This window comes from Coregonus clupeaformis, chromosome 15 (genome assembly GCF_020615455.1).
Source record: "Coregonus clupeaformis isolate EN_2021a chromosome 15, ASM2061545v1, whole genome shotgun sequence".
Classification (NCBI taxonomy): Eukaryota; Metazoa; Chordata; class Actinopteri; order Salmoniformes; family Salmonidae; genus Coregonus; species Coregonus clupeaformis.
This window is the reverse complement of record NC_059206.1, coordinates 43,984,901-44,001,677: the sequence shown is the minus strand read 5'-3', so window position 1 is coordinate 44,001,677 and position 16,777 is coordinate 43,984,901. Positions and strand designations below refer to the sequence as shown.

Below are 16,777 nucleotides of genomic sequence, written 5' to 3'. Positions count from 1 at the left end.
ATAAGTTGCATGGACTCAGTGTGCAATAATAGTGTTTAACATGATTTTTCAATAACTACTTCAGCTCTGTACCTCACACATACAATTATCTGTAAGGTCCCTCAGACGAGCAGTGAATTTCAAACACAGATTCAATCACAAAGACCAGGGAGGTTTTCCAATGCCTCGCAAAGAAGGGCATCTATTGGTAGAAAATAATAATAGACATTGAATATCCCTTTGAGCATGGTGAATTTAATTATTACACTTTGGATGGTTTATCAATACACCCAGCCAATTCAAAAAGGTACAGGCGTCCTTCCTAACTCAGTTGCCGGAGTGGAAGGAAACCTCAGGGATTTCACAATGAGGCCAATGGTGACTTTAAAACAGTTACAGAGTTTAATGGCTGTGATAGGAGAAAACTGAGGATGGATCAACAACATTGTAGTTACTTCACAATACTAACCTAATTGACAGAGTGAAAAGAAGGAAGCCTGTACATAATACAAATATTCCAAAACATGCATCCTGTTTGCAACAGCACTAAAGTAATAGTAAAATGTGGCAAAGCAATACACTTTTTGTCCTGAATACAAAGTGTTATGTTTGTGGTAAATCCAATACAACACATTACTGAGTACCACACTCCATATTTTCAAGCATAGTGGTGGCTGCATCATGTTATGGGTACGCCTGTAATCTTTAAGGACTGGGGAGTTTTTCAGGATAAAAAAATTAACTGAATGGAGCTAAGCACAGGCAAAATTCTAGAGGGAAAATCTGGTTAATTTACATTTACATTTTAGTCATTTAGCAGACGCTCTTATCCAGAGCGATTTACAGGAGCAATTAGGGTTAAGTGCCTTGCTCAAGGGCACCGACAGATTTTTCACCGAGTCGGCTCGGGGATTAGAACGAGCGACCTTTCGGTTACTGGCACAATGCTCTTAACCACTAAGCTACCTGCCGTTCATTCTGCTTTCCACCACACACTGGGAGATTAATTCACCTTTCAGCAGGACAATAACATAAAAACACAAGGCAAAATCTATACTGGACTTGCTTACCAAGGACACAGTGAATGTTCCTGAGTGTCCGAGTAACAGTTTTGACTCAAATCTACTTGAAAATCCATGGCAGGATCTGAAAATGGTTGTCTAGCAATGATTAACAACCAATTTGACAGAGCTTGAAGAATTTTGAAAATAATAAAAAAATCAGCAAATGTTGCACAATCCAGGTGTGGAAAGCTCTTAAAGACTTACCCATAAAGACTCACAGCTGTAATTGCTGCCAAAGGTGCTTCTACTAAGTACTGACTCAGGGGTGTGAATGCGTATGTAAATGAGGTATTTGTAAACATATCTAAAACCATGTTTTTACTTTGTCATTATGGGGTATTGTGTGTAAATGGGTGAAAATTATTATTTTTTTCATCCAATTTGAATTCAAGCTGTAACACAAAATGTGGAATAAATCAATGGGTATGAATACTTTCTGAAGACTGTTTTATTCATTTTTTTATTTTTTATAAAACGTGAAAAAAGGAAATGATGGTTTTGAGGAGTTTCTGCATGATTTATAACAAGGCAGATTTTCTAGTGACATTTCATGGAAGTTATACATTTTAAATCAGCAGCTACACATGGAGGTCATTAGCCTAATTGAAAAATCCATTTCAGGGATATATGCCTACTATTGCTGGCAGGTGAAAATATAATAACAAATTGACAGTACTCAATAGGCCTAAGATTTTCTGCTTGATCTCCAGCCTCTCTACATAGGCTGTTGAATAGGCTACCAGTAGGCCTATAAATCAAAAGCATCACTGAGCACTTCCCCATGACTCTGCTGACATGAGAGGAACCACTGTCTCTTTAAGAGAATACAACTGTTGCAGGTTCTTGATAAGGGTCAATTCAAAATAAGATACATGATATTCCGTTTTGAAATATGCACAAGTCCTAAATGACTAAAATGTAAAATTATATTAAGGCCTACAGCCAAATATATTAAGATTGTAAAATGCAGCTAGCATGAACAGGTAAAATATTGTTTCATTATAAGCTGAAATGAAGCGACTATATTTTGGCTATAGTTTAACAAATTCAAGCATAATTGTTATTATAGGAGTTGATTATAGGCCATCCCTGTGCACAGAAAGAAGAAATAAACAACTACTAGTATAACTAATTCATTGATTACTGCAATAATCGGATATAAATCAAATAAACCAAACAAGTCAAAACCGATATAGGCCTAACAGCGTTTCATTTGAATTTTTATTCTAGTCGTCTCATGTAGATCGTACTGACATTCAGATGCAATTACTCTGGTAACCAAGCAACCAGCGTAAATGTATACACGTGACTAAACGTTCTCCTCCAAAAGTTCAATTAGTGACACCTTATAAATAAAGGATCAAGTTCACATATGCGTAAATGTAGTTTCTACAACTGAGAATTAATTGCACATTATTTATAAATACTCATATTTAGCCCATGCAAAGATTGCTTACCTTTAGGATCCAGCTCCACGTGGATGATGTTGCCCATGACAGACGTGTTGTGAAGAGTCTGGACAGCATCTTTGGCTGCTTTTACAGTTCCAAAAATAACTTTAGCTATTCCCAAATGCTTTTTGTTCTTCGGATTGTATAGAATTTCCACCTCTTCTATGTCTCCAAATTTCTTGCACATGTCAGTCAAAAAACCTTCTCTGATGTTATCATTCAGCCTTGCAAAGGTCACCTCCTTGGGCGGAACACGGCCGATGTAACAGTCATCAATCTAGAGAAAGAAAATAGTTACATTAAATGATGAATGTTACATTTATTTAGGCTACAGCATATTTATCCATTAGCCATTCAAACCTGAATTACAGGCTTCAATGTGACAAACAAAAATAAAGTGCATGTATACCTGATTAAATATCATCCTTTTAGGAGAGCTGTTGTTCACATTTTGAGAAACCAAATAACCATGATAGAATGGTGTTGATGTAGGCTACAACATGCAAAATGTGTATTCTATAAGGGACAGTAGCATTCGTTGCCTGCCTGGAGCACTACATCCTAAATAAAAAAACATGACACAATCAACATCGGCGAGGGGGTGTGTCTGGCTCCCTAAAACTTCGGAACATTAGAAAAAGGCTGTAACAGCCCCAAAATGTCTAAATAATTGCACATTCTGTCAAGATCTTAGAGGGGCTGTGACTGATTAGCCTACCTTAAACTTCGGAATCGGCAGATCGGTCTCCTTGTACTTCGTCCAGAGACGACCGATTCTCGGATCTCGGACGATATCCACGGGTGGCATCCCAGGGTTCTGTAGAATGAATGATAAAATGTAGCCTAACAAAGTCAAAGTTATGACAAGCAGGAATAATATAACAGGCCAATTGTCGATCAATCAAATTGTTTGGAGTTTTTTTACATAAACCCTTGATAGTGACACTTTTGATGCACTGTGTCAGGTGCAGAAAGTAACGTGTCCAGCCCACTAACAATGTACATTGTGTCAATCGTTGAGGCGAACACTCTGCAACAATGTACCGAAAGTGTTCCTCTTTTTGAATACGGATGTTACGCTTACCGGCATGTTAAAAGTATTTCCATCGTAGCGATACAGTTTGTGCGATCCCTTTTTCAACGCTGGGTCAATAATCAACTTGAAACTTCTCCAATGGTGACTTCGTTTCTCCCCCGAACTGCAAACGGGATGGTGGTTGTCCATGCCGTTCGCCAAACCTGTGTAGAAATATCAAGAAGATGAAAGCAACACAGACTCACGCACGAACACTCGTTACATTGTAGCGATAGCATACAGTAGTAGATGCTTGAGTTTGCAAATACTGAGGAAGAAAATGGGGTTCAGAAGAGTATCCCAGTAACCGAAACAGACATTACAGAGGAAAGGAAAAAAAGAGCAGGCTTACTTGAACTCTGCTTTCTGCCATGGTCTTCGTTTAACCTGTTTCTTTCCCCTGGCTTGGACATGATTTATCCGATCGAACAATATTTTAATAATCAAACGGCGAGATCGTTTACCTCCCACTGACTACACTACATGATTTAAAGGATACTGCCTCCTTTTTGCGAGCCAACACATATTGTGCCTCCAGTCTGGGGTTTCTGTCTCTCCCACAATACACCACTATTGAGCTTCGCTACTCCTCATACCATTCGCACTTTCGATTCAGGTTCTTTACGTATGCGTCTATTTTGGAATATTATTGGACATTTTTAAACACAAAATCACATTACTAAATCAAGATATGTATTGCATTTTAACTGTAAATATTAAAAGTCGTTGTATAGTGGCTCTTTAGCTCGCACATTGGGCATGTACTAAGTGTTGAATCTACCGCCTACATTTACTCAAACGGCAAACAAGATGGACATAGGAGGTCGATGCAAGTTCTGTCTAAGCACAGATCTAGGGTCAGTATTACGTTTTAATTCTTGATTGAAAAGGTTAACCATAGGAATGTTAAAACCTGACCCTAGAGCTGTGATAATGGGCAACTTCTCAGGAAAACTGTTGGGTCTGTTTACACTATATTAAATAAATAAAACATTACTCAAAAATATTTTGAGACTGCAGACTAGGCCTACATTATAACCTATACACTTATAGTCTGTAATACCCTTATAATATCCAAAGGCCAAATATGGGGAGATTTGAAAGTAACCATTTATTTTAGCCGACACGTTTTGCATTATTAATCTGTTCAATTGTCTTTTTGAGCTTTTGTGTTAAGTCGGCTAAGGAGATGTGGCATCCATTGCTTGATATTTTGTAGTGCTTGGGCAATTGGCTGGTTAACAGTAGCAGTTCCACTGGCCAATCAGAGCGAAGCACCATTTTAGCTTCTGCTATTAAGAGGCACGGCTGAGGAATCCTTCAACAGTGTGCAGAGAGGGGGCTGAGCGCGTTCTCAGCAGCCATTTTCCTGAAATGGGACTCAATGGCCAATATGGGTTTCCTTTGTTCCAAAAGGGATCTTATACTTTATTTCCTCATCTCTTTATGGACTATGATAAATTACAATGATTCCTCATTGACAGGATTGAGAAGAAGGAAGATAAAATACTGGATGTTATTCCTTTGACATTTTTAACCTTTTTTCTCCTCTGCTTGGAATCCATCTTTGTCCTAACTAGGTCATGGCACACCCATATAAAAGTATTTGTGATTCTAAAGTAAAAAAAAAAAAAAAAAAATCGTGAATAAACAGCTTGTAGTTTGAAAGTTGCTATGAAGAGAAAGTATAAGTATAATGACATTGTAATGGCATTTTGCACTGTAAATGGCCATGTATGATTATAGCATTTGTAAGTTACATTTAATTAACTTTTGTAAATAAAAAAAATCTAGGAAATGTGCAGTTACTGTTATTAAAATATCACAATTCTGTTTATTCATTGACTTCTATCATACATTGATCATTTAGGAGTAATGGCGTCAGTAGAATTGTCACCTTCTCTCTTCAATACATTCATTTGCATGCTGTTTTAACTATATCCATCAGAGGCTAAGTATATTTGCTGCTCTAATGTCAGCACAAAACAGGCCAGAGAGCAAATGGCCTTTCTCAAAAATGCTGAATCTGGAAATTGGCTGTTTGTTCTCAACTAACCCCCTTTACTTTTTCTACATTAAAGAGTGGTTGCTAATCATCTTTCACATGGTAGGCTACACCATCTAGTTACACAACAGAGACCTTTAATTCCCTGAAAGTCAGTAAGTATTCTTCTTTCAAATGATGGCTCATGCACTAAATGTGTCAAATGATGAATGTTTTTTAATAGCTCATAGTAAGAAGGCTATAGGCCTACATTATTTTTGGCATTAGACAGAACGAATGTGAGGGTAAAATGTACCTGACCTTGCGTCAAGGGCATATTTTATTTCTGTAGAATTCCAGACACAATCCTACTTATTAGTATCCTCAAAGGCTAACCACATAGATACTGAATCCAACAGGAAGCAGATGAAAAATGAAACTAATGAAAATATTTACCTTAACATTGTGATGAAATACATTTATCAGGCCTAAATGCAGGGGGAAATGGAACGTGTTCATTCCCATCTTCTGATCCTCTAATAGTGGCTTAAGGGAGGGGTGGGGATGCAACTCCTAAAAAGGAAGAAAACAATTAGCCCAAAACTATTTCACTTGAAGCTTTTGACTTAGTCTACTGCTATTTGACCAACGAATAACAAATGCTGAAAATCTTCCATCAGCATCAGTGAGAGCAGTATGCAAACCAACTCCCCTCTCTCTTCCTGAAGACAGAATTGCAGTGAAATCCCTCACCCTCGAATTTGAAGATGTTAAAAGTGAAGCTACACGATATAACATACTGCCATGGAAACCTTGTCATTTTAAAGGTAATGGTTTTTGAGCTGTCTCATAGCATAGGCTGTAGTTCTTAACAACAGTAATGGGAAAGTTGATTGTTTTAAGATGCAGGTTCACCAAGGATGTATTTATCCAAGTTTATCTTAACAAGTATTATATTGAAATAAACGTGAAATTATATTGTTGGAATTAAATACTAATCATACACTTACAGTTAATTAAACATGTAATCCAATAGAAATATATCTTATTGGGAGCACTGAAATGCTTTAAGGGATCATTAATCTTGTAGACATCTCATTGCTCCCCCTTGTCCAAAAACGAGCTTTTATATGTACTGTTGTCTAATGGCTTCTCTCTCTGCTGTTCTGTTCTCAATTTCAAAATGGCTTCTTCACAGACAAACGAGATCAATGTCTGCTGGTTGTTGCTGCGCCATTGCAGGGTGAAATAGTCAGTCGCAAAAAATAACTGAGTCTCACACACAGGTCTCTGTTTGCTCACTGGAAATGTAGCATATCAATGGTGCGCAAGAAATATGACTTCAACGGGTGTGTGTGTGTGTATAAGAGTGTAGGCTACAGCAGAATTCAAACGACAGAGCGGAGAAACATTGCACATTCAGTCTAGTTGCTGGCAGTTAAACCGGTTTTGGCAAACGACAGTAATTTGAGAATCTGGCCGGTTGCCACGCGTCTGAGAGAACTGCACCCACACAGCCATATAAGGTCAGAAGAAACGATTTCGAACATAGGGCTGTATTTCGTTCAGGATACTCAAAGGGGATTTCAGACTTCTTCGTGCTCTCTATCTCCCCTTCAAGATAATGTTTCGATGTTGTATTTCGAGGTGTTGATCAGCTACTCAGAAGATTTTACATGTCAGACAAGCAAGATGTAATCCATCCTATAGGTAAAGCAGAACAATAGGAACAAACCTGTGTGTGTGTGTGTGAGGGTGTTTTCCTGAGTAAGGGTCTCCAGGTGAGCTCGCCTGGCTACAGTTGCTATATGTACAGTAGGCTATGTCATGCATAATGTTGATCAATCTTAGTCTCTTGATCAACACAGCGGTTGAACAACCTCACTGTCAAAAACAGAGAGCATAGTCTACATGTCGGAACTGTTTTAGAGAAAACTGTAAAGGAGCTGGTTTTTCCAGGAAGGGTTCAATACCTATTGCACAATTGCTGCGTAATTGGCCAAGGGTAAAAGGAGCGTCAAACCATAAGGTCACGAGGCTAAACTAGCCATCCAACAAAGTGTTGTTTACACCCTCTGAAAACAAAATAGATGCGTTGGGCATGCCAGATACCAGCAATTGATGGGCCTTTCTCGTAGAGAATAGAACATGCAGAATAGAATAGAACCATGCAGACCATTCCATTCAATCCTCAGTGCTCAAATTCTTGCAGGGCGTGTTTTTGCTATTATAGAAGCAACTAGAGTGGAAGTTAGAATGTATTTTTTTTTTTACCCAAATGTCTTTCTATGACAGGCAGAGCACTGTTAAAAATCCGACTGAATCATAGTAAAAGTTCATTTGTATGGCAAAGCCGGCCAGCTGTTTTTGTGCAATGCTAGCATTACGCAAGCATAGAAGGAACACAAACGCACACCCAGGGGGAAAAAAGGGAATGGGCCTCTTGTGCAGAAGACCAACGACGGCTCGCAGTACAGTAGGCTAAACTATTTATCTTTGCGTATTCGTAAATACAGAGCCTATACTCGGACCGTTGCACGGCAAACTGTTCTGTGCAAGCAAGATGAGGATCTATTTAGGCCTTTGTTAAAATGATAAGTCTATTAAATGACAGCATAACTCAATTCATAAAAAAATAAAATAGGATAATGCTGCTTTCGATAGTTTATTTTTATGTATTTGTAAAACTGGACATTGAGAGGTTCTGGACATTTGATAGGCTACTGCACCATTTTTTAGTATTTCATTTAGAATAATTTATTTAACATTTATTCAACCAGCATTCATCGCCTGTAACCTGTAGACAAAATACAATTGACTTCAACATAAATCGACCCAGGGTAATTTAGTCAATGTTAAATGTTACAAAATGTATAATATTTACCGTTATAAACGTTTAACATAGACTATACATTCAACACGTCTATTTTTATAATCGAATTTTCACCATTCTAATCTGGATTTCAGACCCACAGAAATATAATAGATTATAGGGAGGGCTTTATAATGATCAAATTGGGCTACTCCTGTTGATTTCTGTTGAGTGCACAATGGCATTCTAGCTCATAAATGGTTTTAAGTCCGTAGGCCTATGTTACAGGAAAATACATATATAATTGTTAAGATTAAAACAAAAATGTTGCTTAAAAAATGTATTCGCCTCCAACACTATCCAAATCAAAATTATCCATGGGATTCATTTTGTAATTTTCTGTGGAGGCTGTCAGGATTTCCTCGAGTTTGTCCTCGACTGCAGCGTCACCATTTGCACACAGTACGAAATGGACAGAAGAGAGAGAGCGGCCATTTTAGTACCGCTAGTCAACTATATTTGACTCCAATTTAATGCGAATATTGAAGGTTTATGCATGTGTTTCAATCTAGGGCCTACATTATTCATATGCGTTCACTCTCTTTTCTGAATAGCCTTTTCCCTGCTCCATAACCGCCTGAGAGCATAGGAGTGTTATAGGCCTAGTCCTTCAAAAGGGCAGCTGCCTATCTTCTCCAAAGGGCTGAATAAATATAAGAGAAATTGTTCAACTGTTATTGATATTGGCGCAATAATAACAGAATATAGCCAACGTTATTATTCACATAACATATCACTTCACATAAATCCCATCATTTAGATTAGAAAAACATGCCAAAATCCACTGTAATAAATGTAGATATTGTGTGTATATTGAAATTACCATTATTTTTCTTTGGGTCTATTTAGTTTGCCACAAACTTTATGCTATCTAAACCAAATAATGTTTTAATATCGTTTTTCTCTCCTTATTGTTTTTCACACACACACTGCCAGTCAGAATACCAAATTAAATATCCCTTTTGGTGGCATTCCTGTAGGTGGCAATGAAGCACTAGGTTGAAAAGAGTTACATAAAATGATACATTTTAAACATACATATATATATAACAGTTTACCCAATGGTCTTTCAAATGTTAATCAAAATATCATGTAACTTTTGTAAGAAATTGTTTTAATTTTATTTGCTTGCCTAATGGTCTTTCATACTTGCTCTTACTTTTGAAATGTTCATCAAAATATAATTTTGAATTGCAAATAAATATAAATCAATAAGATGTCTGTCTTATGTTGTCTTTGCGTTTTTGACATTGATGGTTGTGTAAATTACTGATAACTGTCAAAATGAAGAAGACATCAAAGAGACAATGATTTGTAAAAGAAAATTGCATCTTTACGCTAAGAAAAAAAGTATCTTTAGTGCTAAACTGCCAACTTACATTTAGTGTGGTTTAGTGGTCACATTTTCAGTATAATTTCAGAGGCCCAGTGAAGGCACACAGGGTGACATAGAATAGCCTTTTCATCCATGGTGGTTATATCCCTAACTCTTAAGTAAAATAAGAGAGCTCTAGAATTCAAGGTGGCACAGATCCATCAAGTCAAAGGTTACTAGGCCTGTGTGATCCCTGACCCCAGCTAACCCCACTCTTCATCAGAGTCCTTGCAATAATAGCCCTCTATCACAGAGCACCAATACTTCTCAGATACCACTGATCATTATTGATTTATTCTCTAAGAGGGAGGAGGAGGGCGCAGAGGATAGCGAACTACTCAGAACTTTGCGTAAGCACACTCAATACACCTTTTTAAATAGAGACAGTGCCTCTGTGTAAGCCTCAGCCCCACCTAGTGATGTGATGTTATGGGACAGGCCAGATGACTACAGAGCGGGAGGGTGAGCGAGAGAGAGAGCGCAGCTGTAGACTGACTATTGCATGACTTAGGTCTTACCACAGAGACTCTTCCGGTGAACAAAGTGATGCGGGTTAGAAGTGTTCAGGGTCACTAGGAAATAATTCAATTAGGAGAGGAACAGGAAGTGTTGAGCAGAGCAGAGTGAAAGACCTGGTTAAGATGAGCCTGAACTTGTTTCTTCCTTTCCCTTTTTCACTCACTTATTCTTCTCACTTAGCCAAGCTCAGTTTCTTTAAATGAACTTATCGTGCAACACTGACATGTGTTTAGACTCAGTTTAGAGGAACTGACTTTACCCTGACTTCTGTCTGACGGCGACCGGTTGAACCGTACAGAGGAGATATGACAAGCAATGGCACTGCTAAGAAGGGAGAAGAACTCAAAATAGTTATTGTGGGTGATGGGGGATGTGGGAAAACATCCCTTCTAATGGTCTATGCCAAAGGAGACTTTCCAGAGGTAAGGACAGCATGGCATCTCTTGAAATGTAAGAGTATAAGAATAAGGAAGTAAGTGTGTTTTTTAATTTGATTGTTTAGATTAAGATAATCACCCTTTAAAAAATATATATTGAATCATGCAGTCATTATTCATTTGTGCCCTTTTGAGGGTGACATCACCAAGCCATACTCAGAGGTTGGCTGTGAAACTAAAATGTTAAGAGTAGCCTAATGATTTTCTCCACTCCTCTATCATGAAATTAATATAAAAGTATATTGTTTATATAGTTAATCTTACTAACATTTCTTAATACAAATAAAACAATTATATTGACATCTCCATTATTGAAAGTTTTGGTCAGCAGATTTATGTTTAGTTCATTATTCAAGTTCAGACTGAAATGCGTGTAATGCCAAAGTTCCAGCATAAACATGAACCTTTTGAATAAATAATTAAGCTAGGCAAATATATTCCTTTTTCACTGCATTAACTCTCCAAAACAAAATCATGGTAAGTGAGAAAAGAGAAGTAACACTATTCCAAAAATAAATCAAATCAAATCAAATTGTATTGGCCACATGCGCCGAATACAACAGGTGCAGACATTACAGTGAAATGCTTACTTACAGCCCTTAACCAACAGTGCATTTATTTTTAACAAAAAAGTAAAAATAAAACAACAACAAAAAAAGTGTTGAGAAAAAAAGAGCAGAAGTAAAATAAAATAACAGTAGGGAGGCTATATATACAGGGGGGTACCGGTGCAGAGTCAATGCGCGGGGGCACCGGCTTGTTGAGGTAGTTGAAGTAATATGTACATGTGGGTAGAGTTAAAGTGACTATGCATAAATAATTAACAGAGTAGCAGCAGCGTAAAAGGATGGGGTGGGGGGGCAGTGCAAATAGTCCGGGTAGCCATGATTAGCTGTTCAGGAGTCTTATGGCTTGGGGGTAGAAGCTGTTGAGAAGTCTTTTGGACCTAGACTTGGCACTCCGGTACCGCTTGCCGTGCGGTAGCAGAGAGAACAGTCTATGACTAGGGTGGCTGGAGTCTTTGACAATTTCGAGGGCCTTCTTCCTTCGCCAAAGATAATGATTTGTAACATAATTAGCGTATTGTCCTACAATAGAACACAACATGTATTCAAAATCTATGGCATTGATGTCTCAATTATGTGCATTAATATTATCCTGTGGAGGAAATGCAAAATGATTGAAATACGGAATTTCTTTCTCCCTTTGTCATTTCTGTTTAACAGAAGTATGCTCCGTCTGTGTTTGAGAAATATGTCACCACAGTCACATATGGAGGGAAAGAGATTAGACTCAACCTCTATGACACAGCTGGTAAGTTCCTCTATCCAACAAGTATTATTAAGTATCTATAGATCTAACAGAGGGTTACGTTCCTGCACATGGGCAGGTATGCAGGGTGTGGGTGTGGAGTCACCTTGCCTGTCATGCTTGAGCAGAGGTATTCTGATAGTAGATCTTTGATCAGCTAGGTGGAACATAAAGTTAGAGAAGGATATAATTGTGTCAGAGGTCAATGCATTCAAAACAATGGGTTCAAAACAGAGATTATGAAAGGGTTTCCATTAGAAACTAATATAGCCATCAGTTTTAAAAAATATGCTCTTGTTTTCTGGAGAATAAGCAGTAAAAACAAACATTGGACTAGGAGCACTGAACATGTCTTATGACTTTCTCTATGACTGGCTCCTTTTTTCCAAACAAGGTGTTGTGTTGAAATGTCATAGTGGATTATTGTAGAATACTGTCTGACTTTGTAGTTAATCAAATAAAAAATAAAAAAGGTCAACTATGAGTATGACACAACATATCACAGAGAATTACACCTGGCCCTCCTGCAGCACTGATGCAATGACAAGCAGCAGTTTTGCAGAATGCTGTTGTGACAGGATGTGGCTGAGGCTCATCTATAGACAGAAATGTTGTTTATCTGTGTTTGTCATCTGAGTGGTCTTTGAAACTTTTACCTAGACATTGTCAACGAAACCTCTGATTATCAGCTGAAGTGGCTAGATATTGAATTGAAAATCTTTGTTTTACATTTTAGTCATTTAGCAGACACACTTATTTTATTGTTCCTTACTTGCAACTCGCTTCTAGATAATGCCTTACTCTGTTGAAAAGTTTTTTCTTTGATTAAGATTGTCAAACTTGATTTTCTGTTCTTTCAGCTCCTTGTTATGGATCTTGGGGTTTTATCCAGACTCGTAGGATACTTGGCTTCCTGAGAAATTAGTTTAAGAAATTACTTTATACTTGTTCTCTATCAATACTGGATATTGCACTCCCACTCCCCTCTAGATATGTAAATGACACGTATTGACTAATAACAGTGGCAGAATGATCTACTTAGGTTGTCCCTGGAACATAGTATCACGTCCCAGCACAGTGTCCACTATGAGTCACCAGCTTAGCCTAACTGCTGCACCAGACACTTTATTTTACAGGAAATGGAAGTTGAAGCCAGGATGTGGTTTTATAACTCACCCCCAGTATGGTTCTGTATCAACTTGTTCCATACTAGAGGTTGTTTTAGAGAAGAGCGGAACATTTTAATTTGACATACTTTTGACATTGTTATTTTATGAATGTGCCTTATTCTTTTTTTACATTCTTGGACTGCAAGGATAAGCCCAATGGATCATATCCTTGTTTACTATTGTCTCTATTTTCTTTTTAAAAGTTCACCAAACACTTACATTGTGTATTTCTGTGTACCTTTTTCAGGCCAAGATGACTATGATCGTTTGAGGCCACTCTCCTACCAGAATGCCAACCTGCTGTTAGTCTGTTATGATGTGACCAACCCCACCAGTTTTGAAAATGTCTTAATCAAAGTAAGCTCACTGACCATGATTCATCAACGATATTACATTATGCAGTGACAGCCAATGACATTCATATTCTGCCCAACAATAGCCAACGCTAAAGCAGCTAACCAGAGTGAATTTGACAGGCCAGTGTGTGTTGCTAGGATCCCAGTACAGTGCATAATAAACCTAACATTAACTGAGTGTGGTTTGTACAACAAGCCCAACATTAGTCACCACAGAGAGGTGGAAAAGGATTGTGTGAGTTCACCTCTTATCAGTGGTTTGACGTCATGTCTAGGTAAGAATTTAGTTTGATGAATGATTGTTAATGATTGACTTTGATATAGTGGTGTACATTCTTTTGACTCCCCTTGCTACATGTGAATCAACCACAGCACAAACTGGGACTGTGCTGGAAGCCTCCCTCAATGAGCAGGGAAATGTCAATACAGAGCCATGAATGCAAACAGGGTGATAAAGACATGGGGAATGCAGTCAGAGTGAGACATTGTAAGCATAAAACACCACAGCAAGGGAGGGGTGTGGTAAACACAAAAGAAAACACACCTATTTGTAGAACCGATACCTGGGTGTGGGATGCAATGGACGTGGAGCCAAACCAAACAACCTGTCTATGGAGTATTTTTTGAAATCCCAATGTGATATTTTGAGCTCCTTCCTTCCTACCTTGACCTCTGACCTCTACATTCACTTTTATGATCTGCTGACTCACGCAGTGGTACCCGGAAGTGAACCACTTCTGTCGCGATGTTCCTGTCATTCTAATTGGCTGTAAGACTGACTTGAGAAAGGATAAGGAGCGTACCAGGAGGCTCAAAGCCATGGACCAGGCTCCCATTACTTATACACAGGTGAGGATCAACTTGTCCTCCTGATGACAGGTTTATCCACATAACTTGCAGTGTGCAGCTTTGACTTTAACCATTTCATTTGAATTATGGATCATGACCTTCAAATGCCTCTCAAATGTTTGATCCTAGTACACCTTCTCTGATTTGCCCTGTGTATCAGTCTCCAATTCTGATCCAGTACTCCCCTGTCTTCCAATGAATGCTCTTTGTTTGGTTCCACAGGGTGAGGAGACCAGGCGGCACATGAGTGCTGAGCTTTATCTGGAGTGTTCAGCCAAATATCGTGAAAACGTGGAGGACATTTTCAGAGAGGCCACTAAAAAAGCCCTGGCATCTAGCCGCAGAGCAAAACACCGTACGAAGAAGAGGCATTGTGTCGTCCTGTGACCTCGTTCTAGTGAAAGGACAGAGGCTTGAAGTCAATTGACACAACAGGTGACCCTGTCCCCTGGTCTTACATGCCAAATCTACACCATCTGCTGCTTGTCTGTTATAAACAACTGCTTGCCACATCATGGGTCATCCTAATTGAATTTCAACAAGAGCCTGTCTGGAGACACCACCCCCAGCCAACTCATGCCCTTGGGATCTGGACAATGATATTCAACACTGAACTAATGTCTGCTAAGGTCTGCTAGGGTAGAGATGGAAATCCTGCTAGTTCTGTGGGCGCAAGGTCTATCCTGGGATTCCAGAGTGGTTTTGTTAATGGCCAAAGTGTAAGTTGGAATATGATAAAAGTAGATTGAGATTGTGTATCATAGAATTGTGAAATATCCTTTTATCAGTTACTGAATTGCTATTTTTACTTCTATAAATAATTTGTTGTACCCATTGCTGGTCTTCTGTGATTTATTAGTTTATTTTTAACCAGTTAAATGTAATATCAAAATGTAGATTTCCGCATAAATAGACTTAACCAAAAGTAATTATTTATCATGAGAGGGCCATACACAATACCAAGTAATGCTTATTCTGCCAGAAAGATTAAAATCTCACCTTTCTGGTCAAAATAGTTAGAATTTACTGAGGTGTAGTCCCTTTTGAGGACACAAGCTCATGTACACAGTACAAATATGATACAAATATGACAAATCATATATGATTTTCCCCCTATTCAACAAAAGTGGGGGAATAGGGCTGGAAATGCTTTATAAATAAAGTAACAATCAAATTATAAACGACTTACTATAATATTTCACCTTCTAACTATAAAATAAATATGATCATACTTAGAGACAGTACAAAATTGGCACCATTTCATATAACTGACACCAATGTTCTGCCCAGAGACACCATTCAAATGCCTTCTAACTCATTACAACTTCAGCTTTAAGCACAAAGTGATTTAGTCCCTCTGTGACCAAGAAAAAGTGCTCTTGTTTGAATTCTACAAAAACAAATTTTTTTTTCATGTTGATGTCTAAATCCATCTGTGATCATCACAGCAAGATGACACTGCTTTTGCTCTCCCGTTTCATATGCCATATTGTAAGCTGAGCTGCGAGGTTCACAGCCAGAGGAAATCGATCCTTTGTCTGGATAGGCCAGAAAATGTGACATGTTGCTCTCTATGCAAATTAGGTGTCATATTTCATCTACTGCATCTCAGCCATAGAATTAGGAATTAATTTAATAGGATCTCTATGATCTCAGCATTGTCTTACATCGATTCCGCTTGTACATGTTGCGCGGTTCAGAGCGCTCGTACACATGTCATTCGGAACCGGTCCAAGAACTGCTCATAGTCCCCTAAATAGGGGACTTAACATTTAAGCTTGTCTCACCATCATTGAGAGGTTGAATCTCATTTTCTTTAGCAGTTCAATTTCTAGGAAGAGGCACTGACCTACTTACTTTACTTTGTATAAAGGAAGAGTTTTTCACTGGAACAAGCACAGCTCTCGTCCACTGATCACTTTATCACCTGGCAAGATTTATGTTTCAGGAAGTCGTCTGTAAATTTATACCTACTCATGGTGGAAAAAGTACCCAATTGTCATACTTAAAAGTAAAAGTAAAGATACCCTAATAGAACATGACTCAAGTAAAAGTCACTCAGTAAAATACTACTTGAGTAAAAGTCTAAAAGTATTTGGTTTTAAATATACTTAAGTATCAAAAGTAAAAGTATCAATCATTTCACATTCCTTGTAATAAATAAGCAAACTAGATGGCATGATTTTCTTTTATTTATTTAAGGATAGCCAGGGGCACACTCCAACACTAAGACATCATTTACAAACAAAGCATATGTTTAGTGAGTCCGCCAGATCAGAGGCAGTGGGGATGACCAGGGGTGTTATCTTGATAAGGGTGTGAATTTGACAATTTCC

General features: G+C 38.2%; 2 protein-coding genes across 6 annotated transcripts in view; one reads left to right on the top strand and one right to left on the bottom strand.

Moving 5' to 3' along the window:
- LOC121582371 (histone-lysine N-methyltransferase SETD1B-A-like) overlaps window positions 1-6,096 on the bottom strand; it is a 38,284-nt gene extending 32,188 nt beyond the window's left edge. For 2 of the 3 annotated variants that reach the window (XM_041898108.2, XM_045225174.1), the window contains exons 1-4: window positions 3,922-5,987; window positions 3,579-3,733; window positions 3,213-3,311; window positions 2,501-2,771 (exon numbers count right to left, since the gene is read on the bottom strand). In XM_041898108.2, coding sequence (XP_041754042.2) covers window positions 2,501-2,771; window positions 3,213-3,311; window positions 3,579-3,733; window positions 3,922-3,982 — 586 coding nt within the window. In that variant the 5' untranslated portion in view covers window positions 3,983-5,987. Of the gene's footprint in view, window positions 1-2,500; window positions 2,772-3,212; window positions 3,312-3,578; window positions 3,734-3,921; window positions 5,988-6,009 lie in introns of those variants that run through there. The other variant, XM_045225173.1, reaches the window with a different exon arrangement.
- Window positions 6,097-6,119: 23 nt separating this feature from the next.
- Window positions 6,120-15,277, top strand: LOC121582372 (rho-related GTP-binding protein RhoF). 3 transcript variants are annotated; one of them, XM_041898111.2, is made up of 5 exons: window positions 6,120-6,380; window positions 11,983-12,070; window positions 13,484-13,593; window positions 14,307-14,441; window positions 14,664-15,277. In XM_041898111.2, the coding sequence occupies exons 1-5, from the start codon at window positions 6,321-6,323 to the stop codon at window positions 14,826-14,828; spliced, it is 558 nt and encodes a 185-aa protein (XP_041754045.1). In that variant the 5' UTR covers window positions 6,120-6,320; the 3' UTR covers window positions 14,829-15,277. The 3 variants fall into 3 exon arrangements, with proteins under 3 accessions (XP_041754045.1, XP_041754043.1, XP_041754044.1); XM_041898109.2 differs by lacking the exon at window positions 6,120-6,380 and adding an exon at window positions 7,271-8,029; XM_041898110.2 differs by lacking the exon at window positions 6,120-6,380 and adding an exon at window positions 9,795-10,741.
- Window positions 15,278-16,777: the final 1,500 nt, after the last annotated feature.